General features: G+C 35.8%; 10 protein-coding genes and 1 non-coding gene across 11 annotated transcripts; 5 read left to right on the top strand and 6 right to left on the bottom strand.

Annotated features, from left to right (window-relative positions):
- Nucleotides 1–431: 431 nt before the first annotated feature.
- On the bottom strand, nt 432–2,390 carry MON1 (guanine nucleotide exchange factor MON1; the record flags this gene model as incomplete). The annotated part of the gene is made up of 1 exon (XM_003671925.1): nt 432–2,390. The coding sequence occupies one exon, from the start codon at nt 2,388–2,390 to the stop codon at nt 432–434; it is 1,959 nt and encodes a 652-aa protein (XP_003671973.1).
- A 618-nt stretch (nt 2,391–3,008) lies between these two features.
- Nucleotides 3,009–3,761, top strand: RPS2 (40S ribosomal protein uS5; the record flags this gene model as incomplete). Its single annotated transcript, XM_003671924.1, has 1 exon — nt 3,009–3,761. The coding sequence occupies one exon, from the start codon at nt 3,009–3,011 to the stop codon at nt 3,759–3,761; it is 753 nt and encodes a 250-aa protein (XP_003671972.1).
- A 712-nt stretch (nt 3,762–4,473) lies between these two features.
- NAB2 (mRNA-binding protein NAB2) lies at nt 4,474–6,048 on the bottom strand (the record flags this gene model as incomplete). Its single annotated transcript, XM_003671923.1, has 1 exon — nt 4,474–6,048. One exon carries the CDS (start codon nt 6,046–6,048, stop codon nt 4,474–4,476), a length of 1,575 nt encoding a protein of 524 aa, XP_003671971.1.
- Nucleotides 6,049–6,527: 479 nt separating this feature from the next.
- On the bottom strand, nt 6,528–6,941 carry GPG1 (Gpg1p; the record flags this gene model as incomplete). The annotated part of the gene is made up of 1 exon (XM_003671922.1): nt 6,528–6,941. The coding sequence occupies one exon, from the start codon at nt 6,939–6,941 to the stop codon at nt 6,528–6,530; it is 414 nt and encodes a 137-aa protein (XP_003671970.1).
- A 774-nt stretch (nt 6,942–7,715) lies between these two features.
- PRP43 (DEAH-box ATP-dependent RNA helicase PRP43) lies at nt 7,716–10,046 on the bottom strand (the record flags this gene model as incomplete). Its single annotated transcript, XM_003671921.1, has 1 exon — nt 7,716–10,046. One exon carries the CDS (start codon nt 10,044–10,046, stop codon nt 7,716–7,718), a length of 2,331 nt encoding a protein of 776 aa, XP_003671969.1.
- Nucleotides 10,047–10,421: 375 nt separating this feature from the next.
- COQ8 (protein kinase COQ8) lies at nt 10,422–11,960 on the top strand (the record flags this gene model as incomplete). The annotated part of the gene is made up of 1 exon (XM_003671920.1): nt 10,422–11,960. One exon carries the CDS (start codon nt 10,422–10,424, stop codon nt 11,958–11,960), a length of 1,539 nt encoding a protein of 512 aa, XP_003671968.1.
- Nucleotides 11,961–12,452: 492 nt separating this feature from the next.
- MCM21 (Mcm21p) lies at nt 12,453–13,283 on the bottom strand (the record flags this gene model as incomplete). Its single annotated transcript, XM_003671919.1, has 1 exon — nt 12,453–13,283. One exon carries the CDS (start codon nt 13,281–13,283, stop codon nt 12,453–12,455), a length of 831 nt encoding a protein of 276 aa, XP_003671967.1.
- A 1,169-nt stretch (nt 13,284–14,452) lies between these two features.
- On the top strand, nt 14,453–15,340 carry NDAI0I01540 (uncharacterized protein; the record flags this gene model as incomplete). Its single annotated transcript, XM_003671918.1, has 1 exon — nt 14,453–15,340. One exon carries the CDS (start codon nt 14,453–14,455, stop codon nt 15,338–15,340), a length of 888 nt encoding a protein of 295 aa, XP_003671966.1.
- Nucleotides 15,341–17,745: 2,405 nt separating this feature from the next.
- On the bottom strand, nt 17,746–17,852 carry NDAI0Itrna4W. The gene is made up of 2 exons: nt 17,816–17,852; nt 17,746–17,782 (listed from the first exon to the last, which is right to left on the bottom strand). It is a non-coding gene; the product is annotated as a tRNA-Trp (tRNA).
- Nucleotides 17,853–19,351: 1,499 nt separating this feature from the next.
- On the top strand, nt 19,352–20,095 carry NDAI0I01530 (uncharacterized protein; the record flags this gene model as incomplete). Its single annotated transcript, XM_003671917.1, has 1 exon — nt 19,352–20,095. One exon carries the CDS (start codon nt 19,352–19,354, stop codon nt 20,093–20,095), a length of 744 nt encoding a protein of 247 aa, XP_003671965.1.
- Nucleotides 20,096–20,765: 670 nt separating this feature from the next.
- CDC20 (ubiquitin-protein transferase activating protein CDC20) lies at nt 20,766–22,700 on the top strand (the record flags this gene model as incomplete). The annotated part of the gene is made up of 1 exon (XM_003671916.1): nt 20,766–22,700. One exon carries the CDS (start codon nt 20,766–20,768, stop codon nt 22,698–22,700), a length of 1,935 nt encoding a protein of 644 aa, XP_003671964.1.
- Between the last annotated feature and the right edge of the window lie 134 nt (nt 22,701–22,834).

Raw genomic sequence — 22,834 nt, 5'->3', positions numbered from 1 at the left:
CATTGGAGTGTTAAACAAGAATATTAGGATAAGCCCGTACCGGAAGAATAAACAAACTTTGACCATTTCAAGGGCATATTAAATGAAGTCAAAAAAAAGGTTATAAATTAATGTAAATAATAAGTGTATATCGATTATAAATTGTAGCGTTAATACCACTACCAATACACCGATTAATCTACATTACTTTTTGATTATTATGATCCGAAAAAAACCAATTAAAAAGCATTTTTGGCAAGTAATTAAGGGTGGCGAAAAAATTAGCCCATATATCTTATCTTTCACAGCAGAGAAGTCTTTTGCACAAAGAGACATGCAATAACAATGGAAGAACCTCAAAAAAAGAGGGATATAATTGAGGAAAGAAGAATTAGCTAGAAATACTATCTAACTATTAGACATTCTAAAAGTACCAGATCTCTCAATAATTTTCAAAAAACAGCCCCATCCTGTATAAACAACCTGGATTGATGTCTCTTGCACCATGAAACTATTTTTTTCGCACTTTTTAGAATTTTCTCTTTATCACTTACGCCGTTATTACAAACTAAATAAAGCTCAAATTTTGGTGTCAACCAGGCTAAACCCATGACTTTGACGGGTTCCTTTTTCAAAAAACCATCAAATTCAGCATCCTCCAAGCTCGTATCATACCAATTAACAAAATTCAAAATAGATGCATTAAAAGAATTTCCATCATTATCGAAGATGGAATTATGCAATTCTTGATAATAATTTTTCATTTTTTTCTCATACTTTAGTAATTCTGTTTCTAAGTCAGGTATTTCAAAATTGATATTTAACTCCGGCATCGTATATTGTACATGTTTCTTTGATTTATAAATGAAATGGTGGATTAATGGTGCTCCAACTTCACTAATGGTAAACCCTCCAGGGGTACAAATCTCTCTTAATAATGATTTATCTCCTTTCCTTCGTAATACGTCAATTAAGTTATTACTAAATTGTTTTAAAGGGAAAAATGCATCCTTTTGAGCACTTATTAGAACTAATGCTGGTTTTCTACATCTCGACGTTATTTTCTTGTCAATCGGTTCAGATTTTAGAAACTTAATGTAACAATATAAGAACCCATTGGGGTTAAATTTTGGGAAGCATACAGGTGCCCACATTTCCTGGGTTTCGTTAACATTTTGAAATTGATTCCAAATCAACGAAAACAAAAGTTGTAAATCGGTTGTATGCAAAGTATGACCTTTAGGCCTCATTATTGAGCATAATTTGTTATTAGGTGATATGATTAGTCCATACAATAAAGTCCCTCTCGGAAGCAATTCCTTACCATCCGTTTTTGTTTTATTGATTGACAATTCAGCTAACATCGTCTCATGAATTTTTGTTCTCGTGGAATAACTCATGGGTAAACATTGGAGAGCATTAAATGGCAGATCGGGATATAATCTATCTGATAGTAAATGGCAAATTTCGTCCAAATTTTCGAAATCTGTAACTTCCAAGAAGTTCCTTAAATCAAAATTATCTCTTTTCGCAAATAATCTTGACAATTGTCTTTCACTTAAAGATGATAAGATATACGAATGTAATACATCTAGTTGCTTAATCAACTCATGATGAGTTTCACCTCTTGTGGAATATCCTACTAAAATAATTGGAGATCGGTCAAGGAATGTAACGCGTTGACCTGATACCATCGAACTAATACTTTTAATATCAGAAAATGTGGCAAGTTGAAAGTAATTCATTATAGTATGTATAATACCCATACATGATGTAAGTTGTTGATCGTCACCATCCATGGAATATATTGGCTTCCCTGCAGATGTAAATATAAAGAAATTCTTGTCATATGATTTTAAATCGCTATTTCTGCCAAGCTGCATTGATTCTAAGTCGTTTTCCTTGAATATACTTGGAATTTCATTACTAACGAGTGATCGAAGTCTTGTTCTAATTGTTGGTGTACCATCATAAGAGTAGATACTTTCACTTAACTTATCTCTCAAACTTTCTTCATCAAAAGCTTCGTTGTTTAAACCGCCGAGCACGTCATCTTCAATACCATCCTCTCTCGTAGGTTCGTCAAGAAATTGGCTATCTGGTCGCTGTGTAGATGAATGTCTTAAATTGGAAAATGATTTCATAGAACCAATATAAGAAACGTTCGTGGAATCCATGGTAATGTTTGGTCCTTCATATTGTCGTGTTGCAATTGGATTGAAAATAGTCGAATTGGATGGAGATATGGATGTCTGAAAAATTGTTTGGTTTAGAGATAATGATGTCGTAGGAACAGAAGCGGTTGTCCTATTATTTATAGATAACTTCCGAGATTTGTCTTCATCAATATTCGATGCAGACCGACTTCCACTTTCATGTGCACCGTCTAGATAGGTTTCATTTAGATCCATAGGAAGTGGTAGCTCATCGGTTAATCATCTATTTGAGTAATAACACCTATAATAAGCAGATATAATTGCTGTTGCGTTCATCGAACCTCCTTGTGGCGATTGCTTATTGTCTTCTTAAAATGTCTTTACGCATCATGGTCCCTTCCTTTAAATTTTGAACTATGTCCCAAACAGGAAACGGCATATGGTTGACTGTTTCATTCAATGTATGGGTGTAAGTAACATCCAGACATCCTTAAAATATGTCTCTTAAAAACCAACAAAAAATTGACGTTTTTCTTGACAAATCCGTTGATTGACAATATGGGGGGAAGAGAACGACACAACGCACCAATCTACAACACTCTTTCCATTCCGGAAGATAGCTGTCTGTGCGTCCGATTTACTGTCTGAATATTCCAAATCTATCTCACTCCATCTCAAAGGAATATCAAATGAACAAACAATTCATCTCATCTAATTGTCTGAATTATTCTTCATTCCTTCTCAGGATTGTTGTTGTATTTACAGGAAGAAAGCTACATCTGCATTAATAGTCGATTGAAAGTTACCTCCATCAACTTTCCGTGTTCCATTCCGACAGAATCAATTCAACAGAGGTAAATTAATCTAATTACAATGTCTGCAGCTCCACAAGGTCAAGATCAAAAGAGAGGTGGTTTCGGTGGCCGTAACAGAGGTCGTCCAAACAGAAGAGGTGGTAGAAACACCGAAGAAAAGGGATGGGTCCCAGTTACCAAGTTAGGTAGATTAGTCAAGGCTGGTAAGATCACCACCATTGAAGAAATCTTCTTACACTCTTTACCAGTTAAGGAATTTCAAATCATTGACACTTTGTTGCCAAACTTGCAAGATGAAGTCATGAACATCAAGCCAGTCCAAAAGCAAACTAGAGCTGGTCAAAGAACTAGATTCAAGGCTGTCGTCGTTGTCGGTGACTCTAACGGTCACGTTGGTTTAGGTATCAAGACCGCTAAGGAAGTCGCTGGTGCCATCAGAGCTGGTATCATCATTGCCAAGTTATCTGTTATTCCAATCAGAAGAGGTTACTGGGGTACCAACTTGGGTCAACCACATTCTTTGGCCACCAAGACCACTGGTAAGTCTGGTTCCGTCACTGTTAGATTAATTCCAGCTCCAAGAGGTTCTGGTATTGTTGCTTCCCCAGCTGTCAAGAAGTTGTTGCAATTAGCCGGTGTTGAAGATGTCTACACTCAATCCAACGGTAAGACTAGAACTTTGGAAAACACTTTGAAGGCTGCTTTCGTTGCTATTGGTAACACTTACGCTTTCTTAACCCCAGACTTATGGGCTCAACAACCATTGCCATTATCTCCATTAGATGTTTACGCTGATGAAGCTTCTGTCTAAAGAAAGAAGTACTAAGTGTATGATTAAAATATTTAATATATAATTCTTTTCTTCATATAGCATTATTTTTAACTAAATAATTATCACTTCGATACAAATTCATTTCTTCCTATCAATCCTTAAGTTAAGTAATCTAGTTTACTTTGTCTTCAAGAAACAATAGTATAAGTTCCGATTTAGACTCTCAACTACAACTGCAAGTCAATGATATCGTTCTGCCTTTCTAAGACCTTGTAATACGGTCAAAAATTCAATGGAACGGGCATGAATTAAGGAAGTCTACTAGTTAAGTATATTATAGCAAGCAAGAGATTTTATTCATTTATAAAAACTTTGTTACTAAATTTCTCATTATTAAACTTGAAATTCTTTGCAAGTAATATATATGCTTAATTATTCTCAAGAATGAAATGTCCTCATTTACATTAATGGGAAATAATAACAGCATAAGTTGACTTCTACATTCTATCCAAGAAGATTATATGTGTCACAATACCGCTCTACAAAACCTAACGCTACAGCATTGAATAGTGTACATAAACATCGCAAGAGAGAAGACAACCAATTCTGCAAAAGGTTCTGTTTCTTTATATAAAAACATTTTTGAATTTTTTTTTTATTTTTTTATTTTTTTGTTTAGTTAAAATATTAGTAAAAGTTATAACAGATAAAGAAAAACCGTCGTCTAAACAAAGTTATTTTTCGTAACGAACTAATTCATTTCGGTATCTTGTCCCTCAGTAGCCGGGAAAGGGACTTGGGCTTCTTGACGAGGAGCAGGTTCAATATGAGAGCCCTCTGGTAGGGCAAATGGTCTCTCATTAGTTGGACCAGTTTGAGATGGTGCCCAACTAGGAGTTGATCCGTTCTCACTCTTTGGAGCAGGTAATACTCTTCCTTCTGGATGTCTGAATAAACAGTAAGCGTTTTTACATTCGAGACCGAATTTACAATCTTCATTGATTGGGTGACCGAAGAGACAATCGATTCTAGTACAATTAGCTCCGTCACGACACATAATATGTGAACGTGCGTGTCTGAATTTACAACGTTTGTTAGTACAATGAGTACCGTATTTGCATTGCTCTAAGACCTTTTCGACAGGTGGACGAGGACCAGTCACGGCTGGTGAAGGCGATCCGTTGTAAGTAGTGGCAATAGCTGCAGATTTGATACGACCGATTGGTTGAACGTCCTTAATCTTTGATAAGGAAGAATGTGCTTTTGTACAGTTTGTATCCTTACATTCTAGATTAGCAGGGCACCAAGCTAAGTCAATAACCTTCGCATCTTCATTAGCAGGTGTTGGATGACCAAATGGACATGATGGATTCGAACAAACAGAACCAAACTTACAAAGAACAATACCAGTTTGGATTGGTTTGGTTCTTGAGGCAATTAATGCATCTCTTCTCTTTCTAAATTCTTCACGAGTTCTATCGATCTCCTTCATCAGTTCTACGTCTTCTTCTGGATGTAAATATTCACAAGTACCAGGTGCCTTGGGACAATTTGGATATTCACTACAAACTTTGGTAGGATGTGCATGTGGACATGATCTACCTAATGGGCAGTGTGGGAAAAGTTTACAACGTCCTTCTTTCTTTTGGTTAACAAAATTAATGCTATCATCGGCCATTCCTAACGCTCTTGCCAATGGATTCGACTTGCCACTACCATTATTGAATTTTTCATAGCGGTTGTTACGACTAGTAGTACCCCCGCGGCCGTTTCTTCCTCTTGTTTTACCTATGCCTCCACGTTGGTTATGACGTGATTCGAATTTAGAAGAACTATATGAAGGGGTAAATTCTTCTCTTCTGGAGGAGGAAGTTTCTACTTGTGGTACAATCCCGGCAAAAGCAGACGTTGTCGTTGGTGCCACCTGAGCTTGTGCAGGTGTTTGACCCATAGCAACATCAACCATTGGTTGTTGTTGCGGTTGCTCTTGCGTTTGCTCTTGAGCGACTGGTTGTGGGACGGGTGTTACGCTAGCAGCTGCATTCATTTCACGGATCTTATTAACGATATTTTCAACCGGTTCACCTTGTTGAAGCGCTTCTAATGCAAAAAATGCTGTTTGAACCACGTTCACTAGTGCAACCGATGAGATGGTATCGAATAACGTTGATAGTTCTTGGACTACAGTTTCAACAGTACCACCATTCATGATCAGTAGCACGATATACTCGGCGACGTACTTAACATCCTCGTTGAAATTTTCTACACCGTTTAATTTCTCGGCAACGATGACTTTTAAATTTTCAGAATATTGTTCTTGAGACATGACTGATTCCAAACTGTGATGCTTACCTCGGTATTGAAATAGATAGGGCTTGCGTTTAACAGCTCGTTTGTGTGGTTGGTTTAGCTTGTCAGTGGCAAAAATGGTTTGTTCTTCTCCTAGATGTAATGGAATATCCTTTTATATGATAATATCAACATTCCTTGGAAACGAGAAGAAGAAGACGGAAAAAAAAAAGGAATTCGCGGAAAAGAAAAAAGAAAAGAGGGAAATTCTATCGTTATACACGGGGCCTATATCCTCGGGATATTAGATGGATACCTTTTGAAAATCTCGGAATAATTATCATTTGGTTACCCTCTGAAGAAACAGTGTATTACATTATGTAATTTACATAGCTAGACTCCAACATAGATGTGATGGATTATGTTCATAGTCAGCAGGTAGTTATGCTTTTTATACAATCTCTTTCATCGAAGTGTATTGGATTTTCCGTTGTTATGCTTATATATTTTGTTCTATCAATGGAAAGTACCCCGTCTTGGATATAAAGAAAGCACTTCCTCGCTCCTGAATAGTTCTTCTTCTAGTTCATGAAACAAATCTTCAAGATCCCAGCCTTCCGCAGATACTTTCCTTCTTAACGCTTCTCTGTATACTCTTCTCGCATGTTCCCTTTTATCAACCAGGAACCTCATCATTTGAGGTAATTCAAATGCAACAGTTTCCTGCGTAACTTCCGGTGTTCTGTACTGTGATATGCGTTCCGTCAATGAATGTAATTCTTTCGTTGCCTGCAATAACGATTCTTGGAACTTCGAGCATAAAAGCAGATCAGAAAGTTCTGTGCTAACTAACCCCCTTTCATTTAATGGATCCTCACGTGGATTGATAGCTCGTCCTTCGAAATAGATTATCGTTTGATTATAAGTCATTTTTTACTGTATAAAGTTCTCGGGCTTTCTAAAAAAAATTGTATTGCTTGTCGTTTTACCTTTTATTGCAGTAAAACCGTTGAAAATAGGATGGTCAGAGTATTATATGTAATGTACTTCTTCTAGTCAAATCTATTTATATGGAGAATGATTAAGGAGTAGATTGATTTTGGTCACTTGAAAATTTCCATCCTGTTCCCTTCCCTCTACGCGCGTATCTCCGTTCTTGAGAATAAATACCAAAAACGATCACCAGATTACAAAATTTACTCGGAGTTACGGCATAGTTAGTGAAGCACAGTGGAGCAAAGAAGATTGTTACTGCAATGAGTGGCTTTATTAACTCGGCATACATAGGAACGGTACAACCATCCTAGAACTTCCTTTACTAAAGGGATTATATAAGAAGTTAATCACGTTATAGACTTCAATGACCCCCTAGTAGTAGCATCCCTAATTTTTCGTCACGTAAGTTTCTCCGAAAGTGTCGTAAAAGATGCGGTAAACCTGCGAAATTGAAAAAACAAGAACATTCAGTCATCAGAACCGTTTTTTGGGCTACGAACATTGAAGACATCAAACAAATGAAGTCCTAAATTTTAGTGTCAAAACAAAATTTGCACTCTTTATCACCTTTAAACCCTCTGCTCTTAGGAGTTATATTAAATATTTACGTAAATGTACAATTATTTTTTTTGATGTTATTCTCACCGATACAAAGTCTATAAGTTATTACAGGTTGAATATAAAACCTCCCTATCCAATGAAAGACCCTTATTTTCTATCCTTCTTGCTTTTCTTACTATGCTTATCCTTTTTCTCTTTTTTCAATTTTATATCTCCAAGTTCGCTTATCCTTTCCATCTTTTGTTGTATTCTTTCTAATGACAACTTGACGTCACCTTTTTGGAAATTATCTAGATCGAAATATGCTGGAGCTAACTCTATCAACCATTCCGGTCTTACTGATGTAACCGTCCTTATATAGTTCTTGGAGGTTAAAACAAATTCATTGTAAATAACCCACTCTGCATCATGACCTAAAACTGTACTTGGATGAATTAGAACATCTTGATTATCTTTCACAGTAATATAACCTTTACCACCAGATCTCTTCTTGGCCACTTGCATAAAGAAGCCAGAGGCAAGAGCTTTTCTAATATTATCAAAATATTTCGCACTTTCGTAATCAGTAGTGTTCAACTCTAAATTGTAACGAACCATTAATCTTTCCAATTGACTACGAATATTGTCAGCGGCAGCTAATGATCTGTAATTCAAGTAGTGATCACGACACCATTTATGGATACCATATTCATAAGCCTCGTCAGATTTAAATCCATGATAGACGTTCAAAAGCGTAATATGATCACCATCTGGATGTGCGAATATATTCTTAGCATCATCCGAACGTTTCTTATCTTTAGATGGACGAATGAAAACGTTAGGAACAGACAACATAGCAACAATGGTCAGTATTTCTTGAGAACATTGGAATTCAAAGGAACCAATTAACATAACCGCCAGCATGGGATCCAATGGGAACTGAGAGGCTAATCTACCTAATGCTGTTAGGTTACCTTCATCATCTAAACATGCTAAGTAATTCAATTCTTCTAGAGCTCTCATCATAGTTTCTGGGGCAGGAGGATCCATGAAATCGAAATGAACTAAATCATCTATACCTAATTTTTTCAATTCAAGGACAGTAGAGGATAAATTGGAACGCAAAATTTCAGGATAACTTTGTTCAATTAATTCCTTTTGGAATGCTTCCTCAGTATACAATCTGAAACATTTCCCTGGTCTTGTACGACCGGCACGACCAGCCCTTTGTTGCGCAGAAGCTTTTGATATTGGAGAAACTAACAGGGATTCAACTCTAATTCTTGGGTTATAAACCTTCTGTTTGGAAAACCCTGGATCAACAACGTAAACAATACCATCGATAGTCAAAGAGGTTTCTGCAATATTGGTAGAGATAACAACTTTTCTACCTGGTCTACCATTATGTGATTCTGGCGCTGGTTCAAAAATACGTTGTTGCATGTGTGGTGGTAAGGACCCATACAATGGATACACAGATAAAGGACCACATCCTTCATCTCTAACTAACTGATCACCTTCGAGAGATATTTTTCTACATGCGTCCTCAATTTCATCTTCACCAGTTAAAAATAACAAAATATCACCAGCTTCTTCGGTGGCATGAATTTGTAAGACGGTACGAATGGCAGAGTCTAAATAATCTCTTTGAAATTCAGGTGTATAATAAAGTTCAACTGGGAAAGTTCTACCTGGAACAGCCAACAATGGTGCTTCATTGAAATAGCGTTGGAATTTTTCTGCATCTAGAGTAGCCGACATGATGATAATCTTCAAGTCAGGTCTTCTTTGCACAACTTGTTTCAAAAGACCCATCAAGATATCAGTTGCTAAAGTACGTTCGTGCGCTTCATCTAAAATTATACATGAATAACGTTTCAAATCATGATCTTCCATTGCCTCTCTTAATAGCATACCATCAGTCATATATTTCAAAATAGTTTTGTTAGAAGTTTTATTTTCAAATCTGATGGAATAACCAACTTCTTCACCTAACTTCACATCCATTTCTTCAGCAACTCTCTGTGCGACAGACATTGCAGCAACACGACGAGGTTGCGTACATGCAATTTGGGTATTTTCCAAATGTGGCATTTCATCGAATAAGACGAACTGTGGAATTTGAGTGGTCTTACCGGAACCGGTTTCACCAACGAAAACCATAATTTGGTTCTCTTGATAAATCTTTAAAAATTCATCTCTTTGTTGATGAACAGGTAATTCACGTCTAATTTTTAAAATATCGAAATATTTTGGAGTGAAAGCATTCCCAGTAAATGGGTTGGTTTTACCTTCTTCTAAAGTAAACGCTTGTGCAGCTGTGGTATGATGACGAACAAGCCCCTTAAACTCACCGGCATCATGATGGACTAAAGGTGGTTCGGGAGAAGGTGGATTTTTCTTTAATTTTTCCTCTGTGATTTCTGCTGCCAATTCTGGAATGGATGTTTTAACTGGATCAGGATGTTCGTGATCTGAAAATCTTCTTTTTGAGCCCATTGTTTGCCGTAGATTATATTTTGATTATTGTGCGTACCTCCTAAAACTATTTGGTGATATCAAGAACTCGAAGAGTAGTTAATGATTGTGATTGTAGTAGTATATTTTTTAAAGGTCTTTCTATAACCTAATTCATTTTAATTTTCATTTCATCTCATCTCATCTCAAAAAATTTTCCAGAAAAAAAAAAGATAAATAATTCCCTGTGACCTGGACTGTTTTTGTCGGTTTTCGGAGGTATAGACGACTTGGAAATACAACCATTTTATATGGTTCTCAAAAACGGTACAGGAACAATAAACAATAACTGTAATAAGGAAGTCGAGATGGTCAAGGAGAGTCCCCGGATACGATTAACTGATCTATATCTTTATTATGCTTACATCTAAATGGGTTTTAGCAGCTAGGCGATCAATCCGATCCAGACAATCAGTAACAGATCATTATTCTTCGCGGTCAATAAGCTCCGCTTGTATCAACCAATTCCATACACATTCAAAAGCATACCTAAAAGATAACTCGAGCAGAATAAATAACGAAGCTGTGAAAGAGGTAGAGGTACTAGATAAAGCACCAAGGGGAGAAAGTTCTGCAGTGCCATCATCTAGAATATCGAGGTTGTTTCATTATGGATCTCTAGCAGCCGGTATCGGTATGGATGTTGCTGCTCAAAAGCTTTCACAAGTCGCCAGAGGTGAAGCAACTTCAAATTCAACCTCCTGGAAATCCATGATTTTATCACCGGCAAATATTGAAAGAATTGCAAAGAAATTCTCTCAAATGAGAGGTGCAGCTTTGAAAATTGGTCAAATGATGTCATTTCAAGACGAGAAACTATTACCACCACAACTATATGAAATTTTATCAAAAGTTCAAAATAATGCTAACTTTATGCCACAAAGACAATTGGATAAGGTCATGTCAAGAGAGTTGGGGAGTAATTGGGAATCGAAATTTGAATCTTTCGATAAAATCCCAATTGCAGCAGCGAGTATTGGCCAAGTTCATAAGGCTGTATTGGCACGAAGCCGAGAAAAAGTAGTCGTGAAAGTACAGTATCCAGGTGTTAAAGATTCTATCGATTCAGATTTAAATAATCTATTGTTATTACTGACGGCATCGAGATTATTACCTAGAGGTTTATTTTTAGATAAAACGGTGGCCAATGCAAGAAAAGAATTAAAATGGGAATGTGATTATATGAGGGAAGCAAAGGCCTTACAAAAATTTGAAGAATTACTAAAAGATGATCCAATATTTAAAGTCCCACATGTTTTCGAAAAGTTGACTACTACAAATGTTATTACAATGGGGTATATGGAAGGGGCACCCATTATGAAATTACCTTCAGACAGTACTACACAAGCGACAAGGGATTTCATTTCAGAAAATATTTTGAGACTATGTCTTGAAGAAATTGCAGTTTTCAAATATATGCAAACAGATCCCAACTGGGCCAACTTCCTATATAATAAACAGACGCATAGGATTGAATTACTAGATTTTGGTGCTTCCAGAGCATTTCCTGATGAGTTTATTAACAAATATAGGAAATTGTTAACATTTGCAACAGAAAATAATCGCCCAGGAGTTGCAGAAATGTCCAAACAATTGGGGTATCTAACTGGCTTAGAATCCCAAGCTATGATTGATGCACACGTTGACAGTGTTATGACATTAGGTGAACCATTTGCTGGAGAAACTTCGCAGGCATTTGATTTCAAAGATCAAACAGTTTCTGATAGAATCAGAGGTAATATTGGGTTGATGTTACATGAAAGGTTGTGTCCTCCTCCGGAGGAAACATATTCTTTGCATAGAAAATTCAGTGGTATATTCCTATTATGTGCCAAAATGGGTGCGAATGTACATTGCTCTAAATTATTCCATGATATTTTTGCCTTTAAAGATTAAACCGAGATTATAAGTAATAGTTTTATTATATAGTATAAATAAAACGCATTTTTTCCATATATATGTATATATATGCCCAATAATCATTACTCATTGATATACCAATAGTTCTGTTACGTACAAAATTTCTTACGTTTATCCTTCATTATGGTATCCCATGATGTTTTCTCTATTAATGAGAGAAAATTATTTAAAAGAGAGGAAGAGACGGAGGCAATATGAGCTTCACATTTCATTTCTACTTCGGTACCCACCGCACACTCGATATATTTTGATGTAAAGAGTCCCACAAACCTTTTATATTCATTTTCTATTGCGTATGTTCGCAGTATTTTCAAGGCCCGTACCCGAACCTTCTGGGGTTAAACATCTAGCTTGGATTCTGAAAAAGATATACTTTATCCGTAAGCATATATCTCCATGCTGCTGTGCCCCGAACTGAGTTGAACGTACCTAATTAACAGTTAGATTCAGCAATCGAGTTAACGTAAATTAATTTGCTGAAGTAAGTAGCTGTAAGTATATGTCTTTGGCAATTAGGTATATATCCTCGTGGCTTTCGGCAGCGACATTAACAAAATATTCGTTAACATCAATGATATTAGGAAGGGAATGTTTATAAGGAATCCAGTAATCGGAAGCAGTCTCTTTCTTCAAAAGAAGATAATACTTTTGGGCTCCTTCTGAACTGGGTAACTCGAATCTCACACCGAGCATATCTCCTTTCATTTGCAATGCCTCCATTTTTTCGTTCATTTCCAAGTCATTCGGATCGAACAGTTGCAAGAAGTTGACGCCTAATTTCTTATAAAAATCCTCTAAGAGAATAAGTGTTCGTTGAAGGTTATCTGATTGTCTTTCCTTGGTTTCAATTATTCTTTTCGAAGGAGACGATAATATATCTGTACCTAATACATCAGCCACACTAGTATCAAACATCTTATGCTCTATAGGAGGTTGCATCTTCAGTACCCATTCATGCTCCGGTAGGTTTGCTGATAGAGATAATCTTTTGTGTTTTGTATTTGGAGAGCCGTGTTCAGATTTCCGTTTTCTCGATAGTAAGCTGGTATCATCCTCTCCGTTGTTGTGTAGAACAGGGCTTGATTTGTCTATAGCATTGTCACTAAGTAATATATCATGTAGTTGAGGAAATTGATCCAGTAGAGATTGTAGCTGTCTATCAGCATTCGTTTCAGCTATTGATGTGTCTTTTTGGATGTCTTTACCTGGATCTTTTAGGGCATCTCTTTTCGCTCGAAGCCCTTCCAATTCTACTTTCAGAGCAGCAATATCCTGTTCAAGATCTGTAATATCTGACATTTAACTATTCATATAGTCTTTCCTATTGCAAGGTTATTCAAGATTTGAATGAAGCAGTGAACAACTTCGGATATTTTTACCTGCGAGGTTTGATGATTTTTCAGTTCTATATCCGGGGACACGAAAATGGCCCAGAAGCCCATCGCCGCTGAGCATTTACTATGACTATTACGGTGAAAGAAGAGGGAGCATTTTATCTTTGTGACCCACAGGGGGCTATGGTCAAGATTATTTTACGCCAACTGTATTTTAGTAAAAATATCTAAACGGTAATTTTTATGAATCAAGATAAGTGCTGCTGTAGCACTAGGGCTATGGTAGTCTCTCGGTTCTTCTTTTTAAGTGCTATCAGCGTGTTTTTGAACGTCAATGTTGTTGTTTCTGTTAATGTATTTATTGTTTACCTAACAGTTACCCAACAGCATAAATGTCGATTCATTATGTATTCAAGAGAAGAGATAACGGATTGGAATTGATTAGCCATTGTTGAGATTATGATAAATTAGTATAATAATGGTATTGCGATTTTCTTCACATCTTTTTCAAAAATACTTAAATAAAAAAGAACTAGGAGGATATTCGGGATCCATTTTTTCCATTTCGTTGTTTCTTTATACGACCTAACGTCGTTCTTCTCTAGTTTTTTTCCCCTCATGAAGCATTTAGTACCCTAGCAACATTATTTTGATGAAGTTTTCTGAACTCTTTAGAAGTAGCTCTACAGTAATACTTTCTTCTGTACTGGAAGTTGAAATAGAACGATAACTACTTACGCTTATAAACTTAAGGATGGGATATTATCACTCGCATATTACTGGTTTGTACCCGTTCAAGCATAACGAAGATCATAGCTATAATGTGACACTGACTAGAATTTACTCTACTCAACAATTTCAAAATTAACAGTTACATGTCAAATTTGAAAGTCACGTACAATTATTGTTGATAGTTGAATTTTTATGTAACCCTGAGGTACCTACTCAGCCGCGAATCCAAGCCCTCGCTATATTTGGACAAACCTAAAAGAGCTTAACTGTTTTCAAGTAAAACAAACCTCGACCAGGCAATCTATGTAATGCAAATCAAAGCTTATTTACGAACTTTCGTTGGGTTAATAAGTTTTTTGTTAAACAGATCTGTGTGTCTTGACTGCTTCAAAGTGAAGCGCAATGTACATTGACATTTTAAATAAGATCGAAGAAAAATACTATAAAGCTTGCTATGCTGCTTACAATTACGATTTTGATAACTTCGTGGCAAATTTTGAACCTGAAAACCTTCCTTCCTATTATTATGTAGGATATGAGTTTGACGAAAATGAAGATCCAGACCCTTCCACACTGGAATCTCTTACCAACCAACATGAATTAACTTATTATATTGTCAGAGGTGTCCGTTTCAGTTTTTATTTTGCTTGGCAGTTGAGGCACTCAGATTTGCCACTATGTGCAGAGGTTTATAGGGCCATCTCAGCTCGGTTCATAATGAGTAACTACTTAGAGGATGATTTTATTAAGGACCACATCCCCGCATGTCTGTGGTACCCCAATATACCAAAGAAGGAAACGTGTTTCAGGTTACTCGAGATTTCAAATGATTATAAGTATAGTCTGGGGGCTCTAGCTGGACTGAATAATTGGGGCGATTTATTCAGTAAGTGTGATTTTGAGTACATAGATGGCTATATATGGACTATCTTACGTTCTTTTGAAAGACATGAGATGCTGGATATTTTATTACCGAAAAAGCAAATGGGTGAATTTCTAGAAAAATCTGATGGAAGTGTCACATTAAATCCAGAATTGGAGGATTTCGATGGAAACGAGTACATACACGAAAAGGCATCCACGATTAGTGATTATCTTGAGCAATTTGAACCTGAGATTATGGTTAGATTTCGTACCATCAACAAAGAGAATTTGAAGTGGGTAGACTGGCAGGAAGAATGCGATGGGCCTGCATTTAGGTCTGATATTACAGGTATTGGATTTGTGAAACACGTTAATTTAGAAAGATTAACGCATTTGAACAACAGAATGGAGGAGTTATATATGTAACAACTGGTATTTTTTTGTATTGCCATCTTATCTTGAACAAGGCCGAATGGATGTTCCGAACCACTATAAAATCCAGTATATACAAACAATTTATTTTCTCATGTTTAGATCTCTGTGACAGTGTGAAAATATCATTAATTAGTTAGGGTGGATTCTGTATATAATAGACAATATGCTGTTGTTGCAGATGTGAGTCAGCACCTTAATTATGAGCCTGGTGAATCTGTATATTACCGAAACGAAATTGTGATATAAAACCTTGTCGTTATTAATGTAAACACTTTTAGGCACTTATTGAAAGCATTGTATGTTCCATATATATACATTATTTGCTAGGCTATAGAATGGTAATCCTCTAGATGATATAAATAAAAAATACCTTGCACAGTATTGTCTGGCTATAGAGAATGTAAGGTTGAGTTAGTTGCTCTAAACCATAAACCATACCTAAGTTAACAGACTTAAGGGCTGTGGGGGGGGAGTATAAGCTGAATACTAGCTATACCCTGATCAAGTATAACGAGGATCCTAATAAAGTGTATGACCCGCATATGCGACACGCCGAGCTTGACGATCCTTTCTAAGAACTTCTAGCGAGAACTTTGCAACTGAAGCTACTTCGGAGAACGTTACCAATCTTAGAGCCCTTTAGATATTCACCATTTCCCATTGTTATCCTAGCTGCTTATTATGTAACCGAACCTAGTATACTAGACTTATATATATTATAACTGAACTTATTAATAGATAAACCTGAACTATCAATAAGAAGTAAATTACATCTGACAGAGAAAGAAAGGCCCTGAAATGTTCAAAAGATCTACCATAGAGACAGTTGTAGGTAGTTCCTATACACGTATACTTTTATAAACCAGCTTTAAAAAAGAGACCGATTGTACTGTATTGCTTTATAATCACTCTTTTATTCTTCTACAACACTTATTTATTTATTTTTCGTTTTAATGCTTTTGTTTTTCCCCTAATATCAACATTGTTTTATACAGATACCTATGAGGAGACCGCTTTTAACTGCAAAGCTGGAGGTCAAAAAATACACAATTATAGTTATGTTATGTAGTTATGCAGTTATCTAGTCCTATAACCCATATTCCCTTGTTTTCAATGGAGATAAACACCATTTAATATTGTACACTTAGGTAATACCAAAGAATAAACATAATTCAATATCTCTCAGTAACGTTCCAAAGACAAAAAAACAAAAAGAAAAAACATTCTTTACTTTTTCTTTGGAGCAGTTATCAATCTTATTATTGGAATAAATAAATAGGTTGTTTCAATACAATGCAAATATCTGTACGAGCTTGATTTAATTCTTCCCAACCACACCTATGTTTTTAGACTTAAGAAAGGGGTAGACTATGTTAAATACTTGTTGTAGGCTGATCAAAAACAACCAAGATAATGTTAGCGTGGATTGCCTGTTTATGTGGCACGCTGAGCTTTAGGCCTACACCTTATTATCCACTCTGCTTCTTATAAAAACTAAGTAACTGGTCATAACCTATATAATAAAGTGGACCGTGTTAATAAATAACCCTGAACTAGTAATAAAAAGCAAAATTCAACTTGGCATATGGTACTTAAGTTATGGTTTAAGTAAATGTTTAAATTTTTTTGTTCAAGCTCTGCTACGGAACATCCAAGACAATCATTGCCATTATCTTAGCTATCGACTCGGTTTTCCAGAAGGGCACTTTAGTGCTTGGGTTGAATTCTGATGAGTCGACATTCAGTGTGTCTAAATAAAACGAGAGGTTACAAGGTCATACGAGAATAGGCCGAGTTGTACTGTAAATATTTGCAAGGAACATGCAACCTACGAGTAATCAGCACGACGATGGGACTAAAAAAACGATAGATGAATGTGAAAGTCCATCATTTAAATATCAGTTTAGATATATAAATAGAACCAACCAAAAAATAATTATATTACTATAAACCACTTTCTGCCACAATACCAAAAAAACTGTGATATATTTTTATGGCCGAAAATAAGAAACGACACACATGAGAAAATGCTTGGGTTGCTGGCTGAATGGACGACAGAGGCGTTGCAATACACAAGTGGATAAAGCATGAGAGACAGAATAAAATATTATGCATAGAGAAACATTAGAAGAACGAGAAGAAAAGAAAAGAGATGAAAAGTTTTCCTACGGGTTATTAATGTACGAGACGTGGCGGAAGAGACGTTCGAGAGCAACGGAAATGAATAAGTCATGGGTATATAACAAGAGGAACCTTTAGAGGATATATCTAAAAGTTCGTCTTCTTTTAAATATGTTTAAATAAGAAAATAATCAAGTAATAAATATACTATTAAATTAGAACACTTTGTGTCACGGTATAATTCCTATTATATTACACAAAAATTAAAAAATAAATGAGACGGACAGGAATTGAACCTGCAACCCTTCGATTGCAATTATAATTTCCTTGGAAATCCAGGATTTAACTGGAGTCGAAAGCTCTACCATTGAGCCACCGCTTCATCTTGAAAATTGAAAGAAATCCAATAGGTATAATGAAGTATTGGCGTCACGTCAAGATTAAAGGAGTACGCCTATTATACAATATGATCCCTAAAGTATCAGGTGTTCCAGAACGAAACAAGATTAAAGCAGTACGCCCAGTATCCAGTACAAAGTCTAAATTATTAAATGTTTCAGAACGAAATAAGATTAAATAAGCTCGTTGATTATCGAAGCTAATTATTACAGGCAAGTGATTAGATAAAGTTGAAGAAAGAATATTTTTGAAAGATATAAAAGGACTAATACTTGAACTGGATTATAAACATTTTAGTTCGTTATTTTATATCTCTTTATTAGTTGTCATTTATAAGACATAAAGAGAGAAACCCGAATCATACATTTATAAGAGTCTTATATTCTTCTCTCTACTTTAAGAAGTTAAGATTCAAATCAAGTATCCAACCCATATTTTACAAATTTTAACCCCTAGAGGATGTTATATTACGAGGGTAGAGACAAGCGAGGTTTTTCGTCGTAAAGGCCAGAACTCTGCTAAGCAACAGAGCTTCCAATTCTTTGGTTGATCTTTCGGGTCCTGTATAGTCCTTGTTTAGTAAATTGAAAGAAATTATACTTAAGTAATTTTTGACCCATTTTGCCTATCTTACTAAAGTGTGTGACGGTTGTTATGTCATTACTTCATTCATTCAGGGTCGAATCTTGCTACCTTACAAATAAAGGCTTCCAAAAATCACCGACAATCTACCAATATCATAAAATAACTTAAAAGCCGAAAGCACAGGCCCCAAGAATAACAGATAGGTAAAACCGTTTTTATATGACTTCCACATACCTGAATTATAGCACAACTTGGTGACGGTTACCTCAGGATCATAGAAAGTAGTGTGGAAGGTAGAGTTTTTCTATCTTAACCTTAACGCATGGGGTAGGCTATGAAATCTGGCCCGATCGTTAACAAGTTAGTTTTTGCAATCCCCAAATAAACAAACGAATTAAATGTCGGTTCGTTGAAGGATTTTTGGCATACTGTTTGTCGATACCCATCATGAAGGAATAGTGTGATACACAATTAAATTTGGAACCATAACTGCCCCCATTCGGACTTTGTTTGATGGACGAATTTCACTAAATCTTCTGTACACCCCCATTCTGGATCTCTTTTTTTCAAGGAAGATAACATTACATTATGACACATTTTTTTTCGTTCGCCTAGGGGAGATTCGAAGCCGCTTGAAATTCTGATTCACTTTCGAGGAGTCATTCGCATGAAATTTTGCCATCTTCAAAAGAGTCAGTAGAATAGATACGTAGATACGTCGATATATAGTATCAGACAGGAAGTTGTCACCTAGATGTATACTTATATAAGCTAACCAATTAGCCAGCTCCTCGAAGGTAGTCTTTTGTGAACGACTATAGGTAAATGCGACCTAGGTTCACTACCCTAAAAAACAACAAAACATAGCATTCTATCGGCAATATCTAATCTTTAACTATGATTACATGTCCATCAATTTTGACATTTCTCAAGTCACCTTTAGATACCACATCTGATTTGACTCTCGTTGGTGAAGACGACATGCAAACTCATTTGGTTTCCACTTTTCCTCGAACAGCTATTTATGTGATAGATAATCTTATTGATCTTATAATGTATCCTAATGAAGAGACGAGACCAAATAAACTTATCGAAACAATACAACAAGGAAAGAGACTGGATCATCCTAATTCCGTTATGATGCCAACCGCGTTAGGATCACCTTTGTTTCTCCTCATACGGGCAAGGAAGGTGGCAAGTGTACTTTCGCTTTCCAATCAAATTGCATCACGCTCAAGCATACAACATTTAAAAGCTACCTTAAGCCTCATATCCTCATTATTAAATGAATATAAAGAACTACCAGCATACGAAGCGTTATTTATGGAGCTGGACTCTAATATAATAAATGAATTAGCTTTACTAATTGAGGATAGTGAAAAAATTTGTGCATTGTCTGAAATACAATCAAATAGTCCAGGGCCCTTAAAACAGAATATTTCAACGAATGTTGCAGAGGTATATTCAAGAATTCAAGAAAATAATGATAGGGTATTCTATTCCATTTCTAGAGCTCAAGCTGACTACGATAAATATTTGGAAACCATTAGTGGATGTGATGACCCTCTTCCAATGGACTTCGACACATTTTATGACAGAAGACAAGAAATACTATCTATATCGACTAGGAATATTTTCTGAAGCGCCGTCATCTATGTTATATTGTTGATAACATACCATTTCTTTCCTGGATCATGCTGGCTAAATGGCATTGGTTAATAATTTAAAGTGATTATAGAAAATATATACACCCCTCAATTCACTTTCTCATCTCTTCATTAGAAGGATCATAAGTAGAGTATTCAATTCTTTCTCATTTACGTAGATGACAAATATTCTTGAAGTATTTAGATTAACATTAATTACTGTATTTATTTTAATGTCTTAACAATGTGCCAACAGATGAACAGACAATAAATGTCAGTGACGTTTTTCTTCAAGAAAAAATCAATCAACAATTTGTGACGCGAGCTACCTTAGTGTCCCAAAAGGGAAATTGGAAAACAAAAATGTCATAATGAAGAAAATCATATCCTCTTTGAATTTATCTTGAACTTCCATTATTAATTAGAAGACTATTCCAAGGAGAGGAAAAGAATAATTGATAGCTCACAAGGTTTTCAGCGGACGCATTTGTAACTTTGTTGCAAGGAGAGGAGTTAAAGAGGATTATCAAGAAGTTGAATATCTCCCAAGAAGGAAAGAGTCCTTGCAAATAGGCCATCTATAAGATAAAAATAACGCTCGCTGTTCTCTCAGCCTAACCATACTACAATTCTTTCGTTAAATTCAATTTAGAAACAAACCTACTATGTCAGAAGAACCTATAAAATCACCAATTGGGAACAACAATCCTCAAAGATCTGCATTATCAATTGCTTCTCCTGCAAAATTGAATATCATATCATCAGAATGGTCTAAAACACAATCTAAAATTACGAAGAAACCATTACGAAGGACAAACTCCTTGAATATCACTGGGATAGGTTCCCAATTGTCAATGCATCCAGCATTGAAAACTTATATTAGACCAAAACTACCGACTGCGACTCCACCAATATTAAGTAAACGTAATTCTTCATTTTTCAAAGACGATTCAAAATTAAGTGGTATGGCCAATGCATCGCTATTTGAAGGTGACGAAAAAACAGAAACTACAACAGTACCAACAGCAACAATAACAAATTTGCTATCGTCACCTGGTCGTGAGCATAATGAAATATCATATATGACCCAACGATTATTATCGCGTCAAGAATCATTAGATGAGTCCTATGCTACCAACACAGATAGGTTCCTACCCATTTTACAAAATACCTGTCAAAATAAAGTAGATCCATCAACATTGCAAGAAGAACTACCACCACCGAATGCCTCTCCAATTACACATCTAAGAGCACAAACCAAACTAGTATTCAAACAAAGCGTCGCTGAAGCATGTGGATTATCAATGAATCAAAGGATCTTGCAATATGTTCCACCACCTCCTGTGGCATCATTCAAGAGAGGCCAAAGTTATAATTTGAAAAGGAGAACTCATTATACTTACCAAAATAATGAAAAGGATTCGAACACTATCAGTACTATTAATAAGGTGCAGCAAAGTCCGGCGGAAATGATGAAATTACGGAAAGTGGTAACGAACCCAGAAAGAATTCTTGATGCTCTAGGTTTTAAAGATGATTTTTATTTAAATTTATTAAGTTGGTCGGCAAATAATACAATGGGTATTGCCTTGGATAATGCCGTTTATTTATGGGATAGTAATACAGGTATTGTGAAAATGCTAGTGGAATATAATGATGATATTACAGTGTCAAGTATTATATGGTCCGATGATGATTGCCATATTTCTATTGGGAAGAGTGATGGTAATACTGAAATTTGGGATGTAGAAACTATGAGATTAATTAGGACCATGAGATCGGGATTGGGTGTACGTATTGGGTCGTTATCATGGTTAGGTGCCTTAATTGCATCCGGTGCACGTAGCGGTGAGATTCAAATTAATGATGTAAGAATTAAAGAACATATCGTCCATAATTGGTCAGAGCATAAAGGTGAAGTTTGTGGATTAGCCTATAAGTCTGATGGGTTACAATTGGCTTCAGGTGGGAATGACAATACTATGATGATTTGGGATACAAGGAAGGCAATGCCTCAATGGATTAAACGCAATCACACGGCTGCAGTTAAAGCTTTAAGTTGGTGTCCTTATAAACCAAATTTATTAGCCAGTGGTGGTGGTCAGACAGATAAATATATTCATTTTTGGAATAGTACTAACGGTGCTCGAATAGGATCCATTAACTCTGGTTCACAAGTCAGTTCATTACATTGGGGGCAGAGCTATGATTCCCATGGTATGATGAATCATGAGATTGTTGCCACTGGTGGTGGTCCAGAAAATGCCATTTCAATTTTCAATTATAATACTAAATTTAAAGTGGCAGAAATTATTCACGCACATGAATCAAGAATCTGTACCTCTCAGTTATCTCCAGATGGTACTACTCTTGCAACTGTAGGTGGTGATGAAAATCTGAAGTTTTTCAAGATTTTTGAACCAAGGAGGCAAGAAAGACGATCTGCCAAAGGAGGTGTTGTTGAAGATGTCCTGAGCTTATTTGGTGAGACTGATGATATCCTTGAAAATAGAAAGGATACGCTTTCAACTACTGTGATTAGGAATAATACAAACTCGACAACTAGAAGACCAAGAACAAGTGATTATTTAATCAGATGATATTTCTCAGCATACAATGATAAAAAATAATAACAAAAAAACTTTACGCATAAATATCATATCTAAAAATAACATCATTTAATATATAATCTTTGCATATATATCAATTTTAAAAATGAAACCTCCAAACTACA

Source organism: Naumovozyma dairenensis, chromosome 9 (assembly GCF_000227115.2).
Source record: "Naumovozyma dairenensis CBS 421 chromosome 9, complete genome".
In the NCBI taxonomy this organism is placed as follows: Eukaryota; Fungi; Ascomycota; class Saccharomycetes; order Saccharomycetales; family Saccharomycetaceae; genus Naumovozyma; species Naumovozyma dairenensis.
This window is presented reverse-complemented; position numbering and strand designations above follow the sequence as displayed.